Source organism: Metarhizium acridum (genome assembly GCF_019434415.1).
Source record: "Metarhizium acridum strain ARSEF 324 chromosome Unknown scaffold_13, whole genome shotgun sequence".
Lineage (NCBI taxonomy): Eukaryota > Fungi > Ascomycota > Sordariomycetes > Hypocreales > Clavicipitaceae > Metarhizium > Metarhizium acridum.
In genome coordinates this window covers 2,574,096-2,589,120 of record NW_027094016.1, presented here as the reverse complement: position 1 = coordinate 2,589,120, position 15,025 = coordinate 2,574,096, and the positions used below count along the sequence as shown (strand labels likewise).

At 51.0% G+C, this 15,025-nt stretch overlaps 7 protein-coding genes across 7 annotated transcripts; 1 reads left to right on the top strand and 6 right to left on the bottom strand.

The window, feature by feature from the left end:
* Positions 1 to 674: 674 nt before the first annotated feature.
* On the bottom strand, positions 675 to 1,520 carry J3458_003410 (uncharacterized protein; the record flags this gene model as incomplete). Its single annotated transcript, XM_066117736.1, has 1 exon — positions 675 to 1,520. The coding sequence occupies one exon, from the start codon at positions 1,518 to 1,520 to the stop codon at positions 675 to 677; it is 846 nt and encodes a 281-aa protein (XP_065977527.1).
* A 52-nt stretch (positions 1,521 to 1,572) lies between these two features.
* Positions 1,573 to 2,089, bottom strand: J3458_003409 (uncharacterized protein; the record flags this gene model as incomplete). Its single annotated transcript, XM_066117735.1, has 2 exons — positions 1,573 to 1,817; positions 1,876 to 2,089. 2 exons carry the CDS (start codon positions 2,087 to 2,089, stop codon positions 1,573 to 1,575), a joined length of 459 nt encoding a protein of 152 aa, XP_065977526.1.
* Positions 2,090 to 2,165: 76 nt separating this feature from the next.
* On the bottom strand, positions 2,166 to 2,616 carry J3458_003408 (uncharacterized protein; the record flags this gene model as incomplete). The annotated part of the gene is made up of 2 exons (XM_066117734.1): positions 2,166 to 2,237; positions 2,290 to 2,616. 2 exons carry the CDS (start codon positions 2,614 to 2,616, stop codon positions 2,166 to 2,168), a joined length of 399 nt encoding a protein of 132 aa, XP_065977525.1.
* A 1,262-nt stretch (positions 2,617 to 3,878) lies between these two features.
* Positions 3,879 to 4,181, bottom strand: J3458_003407 (uncharacterized protein; the record flags this gene model as incomplete). Its single annotated transcript, XM_066117733.1, has 1 exon — positions 3,879 to 4,181. One exon carries the CDS (start codon positions 4,179 to 4,181, stop codon positions 3,879 to 3,881), a length of 303 nt encoding a protein of 100 aa, XP_065977524.1.
* A 2,542-nt stretch (positions 4,182 to 6,723) lies between these two features.
* Positions 6,724 to 7,493, bottom strand: J3458_003406 (uncharacterized protein; the record flags this gene model as incomplete). Its single annotated transcript, XM_066117732.1, has 3 exons — positions 6,724 to 6,765; positions 6,832 to 7,075; positions 7,147 to 7,493. The coding sequence occupies 3 exons, from the start codon at positions 7,491 to 7,493 to the stop codon at positions 6,724 to 6,726; spliced, it is 633 nt and encodes a 210-aa protein (XP_065977523.1).
* A 1,666-nt stretch (positions 7,494 to 9,159) lies between these two features.
* On the top strand, positions 9,160 to 10,844 carry IZH3 (inc metabolism membrane protein; the record flags this gene model as incomplete). Its single annotated transcript, XM_007812390.2, has 1 exon — positions 9,160 to 10,844. The coding sequence occupies exon 1, from the start codon at positions 9,297 to 9,299 to the stop codon at positions 10,842 to 10,844; it is 1,548 nt and encodes a 515-aa protein (XP_007810581.1). The 5' UTR covers positions 9,160 to 9,296.
* A 780-nt stretch (positions 10,845 to 11,624) lies between these two features.
* cdc16 lies at positions 11,625 to 13,170 on the bottom strand (the record flags this gene model as incomplete). Its single annotated transcript, XM_007812391.2, has 4 exons — positions 11,625 to 11,748; positions 11,805 to 12,222; positions 12,304 to 12,622; positions 12,706 to 13,170. The coding sequence occupies 4 exons, from the start codon at positions 13,168 to 13,170 to the stop codon at positions 11,625 to 11,627; spliced, it is 1,326 nt and encodes a 441-aa protein (XP_007810582.1).
* Positions 13,171 to 15,025: the final 1,855 nt, after the last annotated feature.

Sequence of the window (15,025 nt, the reverse complement as noted above, 5' to 3'; positions counted from 1 at the left end):
GAAAGTTGACGTGGACAAATGACGCATTTATTCGTACTACTCAGGATAGGGGGCTGTGCTTGCGAGATTTGTGTTTCATCCAAGCGCAGCTTTCCCTGCATTGGCAGTTCAATCTTGATCACGGCACGTGGCACCATCACTTACACGACGGCCCAACAGAGACAATTTGCAAAAAACCCAGTCTCACGCCCCGGAGCCAGGGCTACATCAAAAAATCATTAAATATTAATCATCTAGTTCGGGCCCTCATTGCACAACCACCCGAATCCCCATACCCATTGATTCCTCTATGCAAAAATGTCTAGCGAATGTGACAAGACCAGCCAGTGACCGGGCACACTTCGCATATGCCCAACACCGAAAGAAACGCCGGTCACTGAAGTCGGAAGAAAAAGAACAAAAAACTCCTTCGAAGCACGTTTCTTTGACACTGACTTCCACGCTATGAAGCGGGTAGCTCGTGCAAGTATGTGCGGATTAGGTCATGTACAGCACGCTATGCCATAAAATTACCACCGTGTAAAATAAATAAATATATGCGAAACCAAGAGTCGCTGAACCTGGCATCCTGAAATCACCGGTTCCACGTCTTCGCGTCTCGTAGATGGGTCGTGGTAGCAAAACGGACCACTAGTGAACATTTCCATTGAACAAAAGGGGAGAGTGATGGGGTTTCATGCCATGTCCATCGCAGCCTTGGACCTGGCTCTCTGCCGTGTGACTTTCTTGCTGACCGCGTACACGAGGTTCACCGTCCAAAGATGACATATCTCGGCCTGGGCGCAGGGGATGGCGCCGTACAAAGGGGCCACCACCGGCACGAGAATGTAGTCGATGAAGTTCTTCTTGATCGAGCGGTGCGAGAAGCACATGCCGTCTGCGAGCTTCGTGCGGGTCATTTCCTTCTCACGTGCGGTTACACAAATTCGGTGGAAGCTTTCATAGAGACACAGGTAGCAGCCTACGCCCATGAATCCCATGGTCCGCAAAATGTTGGATACGGTAAAGACCCAAGCGACATTGTGGGGGTCACCATTACCATCTGCAAACCAGATGTACAGTGCGGAAGCGAAGACAAGAATGGTCATATGGACAGGTAAAAAGTGCGCCTCGAATAGTCTGTGGAACAGATAGAATATATTCTCCAAGTGTGGTTCCTTGATGGTGTCCTGGGTCAGGTCCGAGAAGATGCCGTTCGCAGCCGACACATCGGCGGTGCTCGTGAACTCGATGTCGGGAATATACAGGCTCGATTCGATGCCCTGGCTGTGAAGAGGCCTGAAGGTTCTCGTCGTTCGTTTGCGCTCCTTCCACATCTCAGCTGCCTTGCGCAAGGCGAACCCAGTATCCAATGCTCCCCACATGTGGCGGAGAGCCTGCTTATAACGTGCTTTGATGTCCTTCGCGGCTCCTCGAATGCCCCCTTTCCCGCCGCCAGTGACATTGCTCTGGCTTACAGGGCTAAGCACAGTTCGACAAGTCAAGTTGCCATTCAGCGCAAAGAAGCATTTAATGTACATGTGTAAATCTTCACCAATGGCCTCGGCGTCGCAGTCCCAGCCACCGACTCGGTCAACCAAGATCAGAGGCAGAGAGTAGACTGAAGTAGGGGGAGCTATAACTGAGCCACTGTAGAGACCAGAGATTCCGGCTGCACACCAAAGAAGTGTCAGCCACGCGGACAATGGCCGCTACAGTATGGGCGTTGCGATCAAAGATGATCGGCGCGGCATACAGTGTAGTCGATGCTGTGTCAGGGTGGGCACGGTGCATGCTGGTGATGCTGGTGAAGTAGCTAGATGAAAGATGGCTGTCCGCTGTAGAATCTTTGTAAGCTTCTTTTGCGTCAAAATGGACAAATAGACCTGGACGCACCATCGATTCCAGTCACAATGACATTTTGCCTCATCCCCATCGAATACTTGACACTGAGTTTGCGTGCAGCCCAAGCCAGATTGCTGCCCTTTCCAGCGGCCTCCCCTGGAATATCTGCAGGATGTATAGAGAAGTCGATGGAGCGAAACTTGTTGACGAATTCATGGACGAGCTTGAGAGCCTTTGATTCAGAATCGACCTCGCGCTGTTCCATTCCGAGGTAGACCTGGTGCCAGTATTAGCCTCATCCTATCTCTCGACTGGAAGATCTGCCACCCCAATTGTTGCGCTTAATCAAGTGCCGGAATAGTATTCTCGATGGTGCTAGCAACAGTGGGACGCTGGTTTTCCATGCGCCGGTCCTTTTTTTTTTTTTTTTTTTTTTTTTTTTTTTTTTTTTTTTTGGGTACTTACATCGTAGCAATTTTGAGCCTGGGAATGCGAGGCCAAGACGTCCAGTGTCTCTTTGAGAGTGTCCATCTCCTCCTTGTAATTAGGAATGATGATTGCGTGAATGACAGAATCTTCCACGTATTCAGTGGCATCTGTGTAGTTCTCAATCTCACAGTCGCTGGTCCCACTGAACATTGACGAACAAGCATTGCTCTCTGTAGCCAGAGACTCCGAGGTAAGTGTCGCAGAGCTGCTAACAGATGTCAAAGATACACGACGGCGCACCATGGTCCTTTTGTAGTCCTCAATTGCCTTGCTCTGAGCCGCCTTCTTGAGCGATTGGGTCATGGTCCAGATCGACCAGCATGCCCGGACGGGGAAGACGAACACGAGCACATGAATAAAGAGACAGTAGTACGATAATACCACGGTCCAGATTCCCGTCCCGTGTTGAGAGGCAATAGTCGGTTTGAAGGCCGCTTGCCCGTTTTCTCTGCTAAATTTGTCGCTTTGCCATTCTTCTTGTGCCTCGCGAGAGACAACCCAGTAGCATAAAGCTATTAGAACAAACATGCTCAGGGCGCCAGCCCGTCTCGAGCACCACGTAAATACGGACATTGTCAGTTTCGGAGGTTGAGAAGCTTCGGGGCGTGCCCCAGACCAGAAGCAACTAACAGTCCGGCGAGGCCAATGGCAGCTGCTCTTCGGGACCGAAGCTACAATATATTGAAATGAGCCACCGAGACGTCTTGTCCCATGAAGGTACAAAGAAGGTAATCAGAAAAAGTCAAAAGGGCTTCGACTCGACTGCAGAGGGCAAAAAATTGATGATGAATGAAAAAAAAAAAGACCAGCCACACTCAGAGGGTTGGAGTACCTGGGGCAGATAAACTGACCAGAGATCTCTTGGCTCCCCTCTCAGGCAAGTTTGTCGACGCATGACCCATCATCACAGGGGCCTGTCCGGAAACTGATGGGCGGAAACATGACGAAATTGTACGGAACAAGATAGGACCACGGATGATATTCCCACATCAAGAGGCTGGCTAGGCAAGGCTGTTCCACATGTCACCATTCAACCGCCAACAAGCCTAAGTACAGGCGGTACAAGGTCCATGTGCGTGACTGGGTTGGAATGAAGGGTTGGCACTTGCCTGGGGAATATGCATGGTCCGTGTCCGTATTGAACGGTGATAGTTTAAGGATGTGATGTGTAGATCAATAACCCTTGATATGAGCGGTGCCTGGACACTCTAGCTCCGTTATCAGTCCCTTTGATGCCAGATCCAAGCCCACCTATAACTAAGCCGCAACAGCACACGCAATACACTAGAGTATTATTAGGCGGGCTGTGGACCACCTCAACGAAGGACTTTGCCAAGAGAGTTTTGTAAGAAAGCGCGAGCCGTTGCGATTGAAGTTAAGTGGCAGGACAATATGCAGTCAGGAGCGAGGGCCCGTGGAAGCTAACAGGGCGTCTTTGCCTGGCATCTATAAGTTGTCATAAATTATATGAAGTTCGTAGCTTGGTAAGAAGTAGTGTGTGAGAAATGTACGTGTAAGGTAAAGACCAGCTTTCCATGTACTGTTGAAGTGTCATTTAAGGAATGCTACCACCATGCTAGGTTAGAAATGCCATGATCGCTTGAATCTGCAGTTGACAAAGTCTGATAATATCTGTCCGTCATGCATTGTGCAGACAACTGGAAGTGCCGACTAGCCGTCGACCGAAGCTTCAAGTCTGATGCAAACCCTGTCCCAAACTGAACGGCCGGGTCGTGGTGGTCAAAGTTGGACGTCCAGCCTCGCCTCCGAACCCGGGGTGACACAAGTGTGTTGAAGCAAACCAAGTTTATGAAGTAAACGGTGCGTAAATGATTTTGCGGTGCCGAATTTCTATGCCAGATCCCCATTTTGATCCATTTTTCTCACTCAACATTCGAACAAAGGACGGATTTCCTCTCACTGCCTGGCGCAGCGGGCTTCACAACTCAAACTCCCACCGTCGAGGCTTTGGCTCTGCTGAACGTGGCTGACGCCAGCTGGAGCCCTTTTCCATCGTCGCCCAGTGGCTCCAATGTTGCCAAGATCGCCAACTACCCAATTGGAGGCTTGGCGGTTGGGCGGAGGCGTTGATCAGTTCTATTAGAGGCTTGGAGGCGGCTCTGGTACGCCTGTCTGGGAGGTCTAAAACCCACGACGAAATCAAGTATGGGATACATCGTTTGCCCATGCACTGTCCTCCATGTTTGTGATAGGCCCATTGATGTACTCGGGACATTGAGCCCTGGGTGGACAGCCCTTCTCTGTGTGAGGACTAACACGGCCGAGTGAACTTGGCCTCTCGTTCGAGGTGTGTTGAATTGGCTGCCTCCCTATCAACCCCAGGAAATTGCTGCCAGAGGCCTCATAACTTTCATGCCATAGCACCGCTTGCTTTTGCTCTGCCACTCTGCGTGACCTGACAAGGCGTATCCATATAAGCCGTGACAACACAATATTTTGAAGCCGTGAAGATCCTCGTCAACAAACGAAGGCAACATCTGAGGGAAGCTGCGGCATTATGTGAAAGGTCTGCTATTTCGTGCCTCCCATTCACAGAAATTATTGTACTGTTCTCCTGTGCTTAGTTCAGCGACTGTGGTCGTTGCGCTTCTCGTTGCTTAGTGACAAGAGGACCGTCGCCTCTCTGTCCTTGGTGTGTACGAAATTGGTAGCCAGGGGCAAGTGCCGTCGGGAATTCCCGTGAAACACTGGGTGGAGGCCCATCGCAATGAAGATCCGTCGCCAGAACACATTCGTACGGGCATCTTACATGACACCATCTTCAGGAGGTCATTCGTGTTGGTCGCGCCGAAACCGCTCACAGCGCAAATTCCTTTTTGTTTCGATTTTCTTGATTCTGCACGGGAGATGACAGCTGACAGTTTTAAGGAAGCATACAGTCAGAGGCAAGAAAGTATTCGACCAGCCCAGGTACGTGGCTCTCGCGCTCCATGGTATAGTACACTACAGTAGACGGGATAGTAGTGTATGCGTCTTCACGGGCAAACATATTCTGCCACAGACTGTATAATCTGATCTTCATCTTATTTTATCAGTTTGTCGTAGTATTGCTGCCGGTGGTCAGGACTGGGGTTATCTCTCGCCAGCTCGATCCCTGTTTGCCAACGTTGTCTGGCTTCATTCTTTAGTGGCTGAAAGCGTAGCCATCACCGCGCACCTGAGCAGGTTTCCTCCCCATCCGTCCGTCGTAGTCGTCAATCGCAACTTAAGTCTGACCCACGAGGCTTCCTCAGTGGTGAGTAGACCCACGTTGGTTGATGGCCGCATGGTGGTTTGCGGTGCCGCTATTGGCCCGACCGTTTTTCTTTCTCTACAGCCAACGCAGAAAAGTTGCAGGGTGAGGTGCCATCGCGACTAGTTTGTGTTAAGAACAATTCAAGTCAATCGCAATGATTTTCGGCGTAACCTGAGTCGTGATTTGGCGAAACTTGGCGGTGAAAAGAGTAACGGATGACGAACCATTTAAAACGGAGACGACTTCAGAATAGTACTCGAGTTTGGCCGAATCACAGAACATGGGTTGTTCAACCACGTGTGTGCAGCGACTCGCCCAGAGCTTCGAGCATCAGGCTTTTACCCCTTGAAACTCTAGCCCTGAAGATGTAGGAATGCCGTCCCATTTACCATCATCTCAATAGGGGGCATACGTTTGAAGGCCATGTACTTACGATGTATTTAATACATTCACGGCACATTAAAGTAGTCACATGGCTCCATGTATTGTACTGTGGTCAATCGACGTCGGATTTCTGTCTGATTTTGATTGTATTGGTCCGCGTATAGTGGCTCTTCTCGTCAACAGCTTTATTCCAGCGGCGAGGGATAGATAGTTTGGTTTAGTCTCTCAAGAAATATATGTAGGTTGATCCGATCGTTTGTGACTCAAAAATATTGACAATATCGGCTTGATATCTCATCGTCATTTCTCAACATCGCACCGTGAAAGTAGATATTGGCGTTCGACCTCGGTGTTTAATATAAATAACTGGAAGCAGCTGAGCTGTTGGGGGGAACCGCAGAGACAAGGATGTTCTGGAAAGGGGGCGGTTGGAAAGGCAGCAATCTTTGTCGATCCTCGAGACCTTTACTTCATCCAGAGATATGACTGATCCGTCAAGACCGTCCCTTGTCGGAGCTGGAAAGAGCATGTTTATCCTCTGGTAGAATGTATCCTTGAGTACGGGAATTACATTCGAATGATTCCGTAACTATTTACCACGTGACGGTGCTCTTTCTTTGTCATACGCTATCAGTTGCTCCAGAGATCGGACTCTGGGATATTCGTAACGCGATGGCGTGCCAAATTTAGACCGAATAGGCACACAGTCCCGGGTGGCAAGCTCTTGTATAGTACACGGCCCCTATTGTGTCTTTTTGTTCCTTTTCCCCTCAGGGTGCCTTCTCGAAAAGCTCCAAAATTGGTTTGGCGGCCTGGTGTGAAGTGTTGGCAATATTCCAAAGACGATCTAGTGTAACGAGAATAGCAACATCACTTACATCAATAAACTTTTCAAGGTCTTGGTCCAAGTTGGCCAAGTCGTCCTTCCGCCTCTTATTCTCTGCAATGAGTTTTTGCTTTCGTTTCAGCAACTCTTGACGTTGCTGTTCTAGAGCCTCACGTTCTGTGCGCTCATGGTCAATTCTCGCTACCATGAGCTCATCCTCGTCATCAGCGGCATGTTCGGGGTGTTGGGCCAGGAATTCATCGACGGGAATAAGGGGAAGTTGCTGGTATTTGTGGCTAAGCAGGAAAATTAGCTGGGGCCTCGGAATGTTATGCAGACCAAGGTCACGTAACAAGACACTACATACTCGTATGACTCGCAAGCCGATATCTCGCCTTGGAGATGTCGCTGCTCATAGTAAAGGTTCTGCAGCTGAAGATGCAGACGGTCGACCTCTTGACGAGCTTCAGCAGTCTGGGCTTTGGTTTCGCGGGCGGAGATGCAAGCGTTCCGATGTAGACCGCGAAGGTGCGATATGCTAGTAAACAAATGCTTCTGCTGCTTGGCAATCTCCGCTTGTGACTCGGCTGACATATGAGAGTCACTAGCCTCGTCTACCAGGCGGAGAAGTGTGTGAGCCTGGTCGCGTGCTTGGTCGGATATTTGCAACACGGCCACCAGTCTTGGCTCGGAAACAATCGTGTCGACAGCCATCCTGACGCTGTGGCAAAGTTTGCTTAGGCAAGAGAATGGAGAGGTATCTGTTCCCTATTAACCCAGGTATGAATGATGTTCACCAAAGTCGAAGTGGCGTCGATTATTGATGGCGGTCGTGGAGAAAGCAAAGACCTCAAAGGACGGAGTGGTGTTGTGTTTCAGTGTCCAAAACACCGGTGTCCCGGGTAGGCACATGTAGGCGGTAAAGCTCCGTGGTGGGGCACACCCAAGAAGGTGCCAATTATTAGCTGGGAGACTTCACAATGCATTCATTGTTCAATCCTAGTGCTTTCGCGAGTTGCAGTGTTCACAGTTTTGAATGTATGCTATTGTGCGGAGTAAAACAGTGCAAGTTCCTTCTGGATGCGGAACACATACTTGACACTGACGGGCGATGGAGAAGTTCATCGAACTGCTACCCCAGGGTACCATGATGACAACAGCCTCAAGAACGCATTCGACAATGCCAGCTTTATGCTGTCCGAAACAGAGCAGCCATCAGTCTTTGGGCTATTCCAAGAAGCTTGTTGAATGCTATCTCTTTTGGTATACGGAGGAGTCAGGTATTGATATTCCCTTCGCGTTTGGTCGCTGTCATGCGGACCGCCTTTTTGGCACATGGCTGGCTGAGTGCTGACAGAAAGCAGTCAATCGCGCATTGCGAGGCAAGGGTGTGTCAGACGCTTACTCTGCCAAGGAAGGGACTGACAGACTCAAATGAGCCTTTGGTTTACGGATTAAATTCCCCGTATGTCGCGAGATGCAATTCGGAAGATGCCATTTATTAATAACCGGCACGGAGGGTAGAACCATGGGTGGTATGGGAACTTCGAGAGAGAAAGAGAGTTTCAAAGCAGTCGACGGTTCATTGTTTCTAGACGGCCATGGCCGCGACCTCGAAGGGCGCGCTTGCTCGCCAACCCGCTAACGAGATGACAAGAGACAGCATTGACGTAAACTTGAGCTGTCCAACCAAAGCTTAACACCCAGCCAGACTCGGCCGGCGTCGAATGTGGGAGCAAAAAGACGCCGTCAGCGTCATTTTCATTTCCGACTAGGTGGATACCTTAGACTGTACATACGGAGTACTCCGTAATAAGTCTGGTCTCGACATGGTGCCGCCTCGTGTTGACATGTTGCAGTTCAGCAAGCAGCGACGACTCTGACAGCAAAAGAAGCACGGCAAAGGCTCCGTCACCAATTCGGCATGAGGGATTTGAGGGCTTCGGGCAGTGCTCTCTACGCGCTTCCGTTCAATACCCTCGCGCCATGATGCGCCGTGACTTGGTAGCGGCGCATTGTAGACATGCATTAGCGGGAATCCTTGGGCACCTCTAGGGAACCTATTGGGCCCTCGTCGTTCAATGTCTGGTTGGCTTGAGTCTTGAGAAGCCTCAGCCTATTAAGTCTTATAATTTCCGCTTGACCCAAGATCTAGGCCCCTCTTCTCCGCCTCGTGCTTGACGCTTCTTGCACACTTGGTTGGGGCCAAGGGACCGGGCGACCCTCAACAGCGCCTTCGCTCCTCCGAAAGGCCCCGCTTCTCCTGCTGAGTCCGCTGTGGCCGTTGTGCCCCAGCCAATTGTCCTCGGCCGCTGTCACTCGTGGTGTCTGGTCCTCTGCTGGCCTCCCTCCAACTCTCCCTCTCACTCTCTCTTTGACACTCCCGCAAAAATCATCTTGTGCCCAGCCCGAGGCAACATTTACCCGGCCTATACGGACGACTCCGTGCCCAAGTACACATATAACCCGCCATTCCGCCCATCCGGCCATGGGATTTTTGAATTCGAATTCTTCATCATGAGCGACGTGACCACTGCCATCACGTCGGCCTGTGGCTATAAGCCGCGCGATGATGAACAATTGGGGACATGCGCCGTTAGAGCCTCTGGATCCGAGATGCAGAATACCGACAACCCCGCGAACCAGCGACGACGCCACTCCTTTTTCCTACCGCGAAGAAAGTCAATAGTAGAAACCATCATGGAAGGCGAGGAGGGCCTGCTGCTCAAGGTGGACTTGTTTCTTTCCGAGCTGGAGCGCCGCTTGGACTTTATTGAAAGCTACTATGGCGACCTCGGCAGGGACTACAGTTTCTCTCGCGCATTTGCGACTTTGCAGGCCGTCAGGACAAGATGTTCCCAGGCTTCCGAAGAGGTCATCGGTGCCGGCAGGCGGCGCCTGCAAATCATGGTGGAGACGCTGGAGATGCGCTACCAGGAGACTTTGACTGCTGCCGAGTCGATGCACGAGAAGGCTCGTGTCGGCGTTGATCTCCTTGAGGAGATGCTTTCCGAGTTTGAAGCACGGGCGTACAAGCTGCGGGAGCAAGGTCTGGCCGGTGCCACGACCGCTGCGGAAGCCTTCATGGATGAAGGCCGTCGTGTTGCTCACGAAAGCATCGAAAGAGCAAGGGGTGTTATGGATGAAGGTCTCGAAAGGGCAAGACGAGCCGCGCTGTCCCTGGAGGAACACATTCAACAAGCCATTGCAAAGGCGAGAGAAACACGCCTGCTTCACTACAACGACCTGCCCATACCCTGGCGCAACAATCCTCACATCACCAAGGGCTATCGCTTCACCGAAACCAAGATTGAATGTGTCCAGTCAGCCTTCAACATATCCAACGAATTCATCAACATCTGGTCTCACGCCATCGGCCTTGTCCTTGTTCTCGCCGTAGCACTCTACTTTTACCCAGCCAGCGCCAACTTCTCCCTGAGCTCAAAGAGCGACGTCTTCGTTGCCGCTGTCTTCTTCGTCATGGCCTGCCTCACCCTGGTCTGCTCCACCATTTGGCATACCATGAACGCCGTTGCCGACGTCGACGCAATCTCCATCTTTGCCTGTGTCGACTACACCGGAATCTCACTCCTGATCGCGGCATCCATCATGACCACCGAGTACACCGCGTTTTATTGTGACCCCTTGAGCAGATGGGTATACATGTCTCTGACAGCCGTCTTGGGCATCGGGGGCGTCATTCTCCCATGGCACCCAAAATTTAACGGCACGGATATGGCCTGGGCCAGAGTGGCTTTCTTCATTGGACTCGCCTTGACGGGATTCATGCCGATGCTGCAGTTGTCGCTGACCCACGGCCCCGACTTCGTCGTCACTTTTTACTCGCCAATCTTGAAGTCGATCTTGGTCTACTTTGTCGGCGCTATTGTCTACGCGAGCAAGATTCCTGAGCGCTGGTGGCCAGGCATGTTCGATTATGTTGGGGGCAGCCACAATTTGTGGCACGCTGCTGTCCTGGGGGGCATCCTGTTCCACTACACGGCCATGCAGACCTTTTTCTCGAATGCTTTCCACCGTGCGGAAGGCGGCTGTCCTGCATACTGAGATATTTTTAACGAACAGGGGCTTGATTAGGTTTTCAGGGACCAGGGAACCAGCAATCACAAACGACATGAGAGACGGAAGACAACTGGATGAGGCAAGCACGTTATCGCACGACGTAGTGAGGTATGAGGTGGGAATTAGAAGGACTTAGACTTAGACTTTTTCACTTCTTCAGACGGGGCCATTACCATGTCTTGGCTGCACTTTCGCCAGCGATTCTTGAACATGGAGCATTTACATTGGGCGTTTCGGGCATTTACGGAGCATTTGTGTAAAACTAGAAGGGTATATAACTAGTAAAAGTAAGGACTAGAGTACATGCAAGCGTTGTTTTCTACCAAGTCCAGACTTCACCATATCATGAGAAAGACAGGAACAATTGGACGTGCTCCATTGCAGTGGTTCATTAATATACACGCTCGCTACCCATCTTATTGTACAAGTACCGACATAGTTCTGTCATCCTTCTTCTACCTCAGTAATCCCAATATTTCCAAACAATTCAGCCAAAAGAACCTAAATAAGCACATATTCCATGGATTCCCACCCCGCTTTCTTAACCCATTCATTCATATCCCCGTCCATATTGCCCCATCATCAATCATCAATCATAGCTAGGGTTAACCTAGCTAATAACCAGACAACTGCATCCTCGATGCGCTGGAAGTTGTCGACAAGAAAAAGGAAAAAGCTACAGTGATATTATTATCGGTAGAAGTCGTACGGCTCGGCAGCAGAGTCAATACGAATCTGGACATGTATTGGTACAAGTCGTGCCGTTCACATTGCGTGCGAGGCAATTTCTGAGTATACATCATCGGGGATCTTCTTGATGATCCCAATGGTGACGCTCTTGATCAAGTCGGAGTTCAAGGCTGGAAATGACCTGAGGACTTTGTTTGGACTGATCACACGTTAGTATATACGATGGGACGACTAGTTTAATACAAAGCAACTCACCTGGGAGACTGGAGAATCTGCGACCTCATTATGGTCAGTTGTGCCACGATACATAGGATGTTCAAGTGCGGGCCGTATGCAAATAAAAAGTCCCAAAGCCGCAATACTTCTGGCAGTGGTGGCGTACAAGCACAGAGTGTCAAGACGGAAGGAAACGCATAAATCTCAGCCGAGAGTCCCTTCGCGGTAAGGTACATGCTGAGCTTCGGGTCTACAATGGCAAGCACTTTATCGACGAGCGCCAGGCCGCGATGCACACCGTCCATGGCTCCACGGATATACGCAGGACACTCCTTGGTCAGCAGCGAGTGGAACGCAACAAAGGCTTCGGCCTCACTGCGGGCTGCGTATAAAAACGGAGCGGCCAGGACATTCATGCCTTGTACGTAGGTGCCGGGTTCCGGGCCGGTGCCAGACTCTGCTCAGGATTAGTAGGTGAACAGCACATCGAGTAGCAGGTTGAGCCCACAGAACTCAACTAGTAAACAGTTTTACATACTGGCCTGGGAATGTCCGGAAATGCTTCCTCCAAGACTCTGTCTGAGATGTGTCGAATGGCTGCTACTCGGTCGACTGCTCTGCCGCTCCTCCTCCTTCGCATCATGTAACCGCCATGCGATGGCATTTAGGAGCCGAATCAAGCTTGCCTCGCTCACCCTTCGTCGGAACAGAGGGTCGGTGGTGAGGGTTCTGAAGGTGTCGTTGCGAATTTTTGAATATGCCGGCGAAGCACCGCGATGTATCAAGCCAAGGTATTCATCCGTGGGCATGATGGGAGCTTCCAAAAGAACTAGCCAAACGTATATCCTCAGCGGCGACTACAAGTACATTAGTTAACAATTTGTCATTGATAAGGTGACAAGCATCATGACAAAGCCAAGGAAACCGAGGGGCACCTTACCATTCCATCCTCTGCGCTTTTGATACCCTCATCAACAACCTTCCACCGGGCACTTTCCAGAGCACCCAAGAAGTCACCATCGCTCGGCCCATCGCGGAATATTTGCTGGAGTGACAGGTGCCCGTGTGAAAAAACGGGCTTCTTCATGCCGGAGCGTTTCAACCCGGCCACAGCACCCATATGGTGCATCAATGGCGAAGTAGCATCACTGTTGGCGCGAGCCCGCTGAGGTGAGCGAGTAGCTCTTGAGTCCCGGGTCGGTGAGGCATTCCGCTGCAAGTCCCGACGCTGTTGTGAAATAAGAGACGGCTGGTTGGAAGACCTTGCAGCCCCGAGAGTGTGAGCAGATTGTAGCCGTCGCAGAGCTCGATGCGTTCGTGGAGATGGAGGGACTTGGAGGTCGATGTGTCCCGGGGCGGGGAGCGAGGTAGGTGGAGGGTTCGCCTCTCGTGAGGGACTAGGCATGGCTGTAGATGGATCAACGGTACACCGTGGCACGACGATACATGGCAATTCGACGACGACGACGGCCAACTCGAGAAGTTGTCAGCAGAGATGCCAGACGCGAGACGCGATGGTGCATGGACCGGTGGAGGCGTGGTGGGCTAGGCACAACCAGACTTACATACTAGGGTTACATAGTACTAGGAAGAAGGCGGGGAAGACTGGGATCGCGTCGTAATGTCACACAAGTCCGGTTTCAATACTGCGAGTTGCTCCTTCCCCGAATGGCAGTGTCTATTCTCCTCCAGAGGCTTGTGTCGATTTTGGCAAAACACCTCGGATTCGACTTTCACATTTCACCTGGCATCTTTTGACCTTGTAATCGGTATGAGCACTGTCCTCTTCCAGACCCTGGCTCGGAAGCCTCCCTGCATGCCTTGTTGTCTTGCGAAGAAACATCGTGACCGATGGAGGGCCGACTGACTCGATCAGACCAATTGGCGCCACTTGCAATGCACGATGATGCTGTGGCCAAGGGCACCGTTTGAGCTTAACGCGTGATGGGTAACCAAAGGCTGGGAAGCTGCGTGCGCAGAAATGCCCTTGTGAACAAACCAGATGAGCTAGGCCCAGCGCAAGCCCTGCCTCATTGTATTGACACTACCTGTTGTTGGCTCAGGCGTTTTCTCACCCAGACTCTGCATCAATTGCCCGAGAAGCAAGAACCCTTTCGTTTTGGGGCGACGGATTTGTCAAGGAGTGATATTGACACCGAGGCCGGAAGTTGCACCAAACGCAAAGTGCCGACACTGACTGTCGTGCACTTTGCGGCCTTGGCAACCAACTTGAGCTCAACACCACATGCCGCGCCCCCCAATACTGCATGTCTTTGTGACGACAGCTTATTTGTGGCAGTGGAATATATGCCGCCTGCGCTTTTTGCGGATCTAGGAGACAAAGAAAGGAGCCACATTTATCACTTGCAAAAAAACGAAAGTACCCTCCGCAACTTCAAGACAGTGGTTGTATGATGCGACATCGTGAATGCAGAGGTCACTTTGACACCACATTCTAGACCGCTGTTGGACCAGAGAACTGTCTGACTGAACGGGGATATCAGATCAAGGGCACTCCATGATACGGAATGCACAATGGACCAAAGTAACATGGAATAGTCTCGTCCTTGGAAATTTACAGTTGTGGTCAGTGATGGTTGTCTTCATGATTTGGGATTGGCGGGCAAGGTTATTTCTATTTGTGGAAGGTTTCAGCTGGTTGTTTGGATTGTTTCCAAAAGGACTTTGACCAGCGACAGCTCGAATGACACGCCGACATGGAGCTCGCCTAGTCACTGGCGATGTATTATAGCGGGAGGCAAAGAGTCTTTGATGAAGCAACTTAAATGGCCACGACGAACTATGGCCGCCGGGTCGCGACGAGTTATAGACATACGCCGTCTGAGAAAGTTAAGGAAGCACACACTCGGGCATTTTGAGATGGGGTTGAGTGATGGTTGCAGGTCCTGCACAGCTAAGTATGCCCCGTACATGCCATGTTATTTATATGAGTACAATTTGAATATTGGACATACACGGGATATTGAAGATTTGTGTTGTACATAGACGTGCCGCTGACAAAGTCGGAGTACCTCTCCAGTGCCGTTTGAGGGAGCTCGATGCGGCTCTCCCCCCAACAGGCTTATGATTACATGTCATGTCTGGTTCATGTCTGGTACTACCGCGCAATGGCTAGTACTAGTAGCTCGATTCGAAGCGTGAAGCAGCCATCTCCGCTGCACTATGCTGTTCACGGCCATGAAGCGATTGCGACATCTCCAAGTTGTGGGGCGAGTCGAGCACCTCATCGCGCAAGCGCA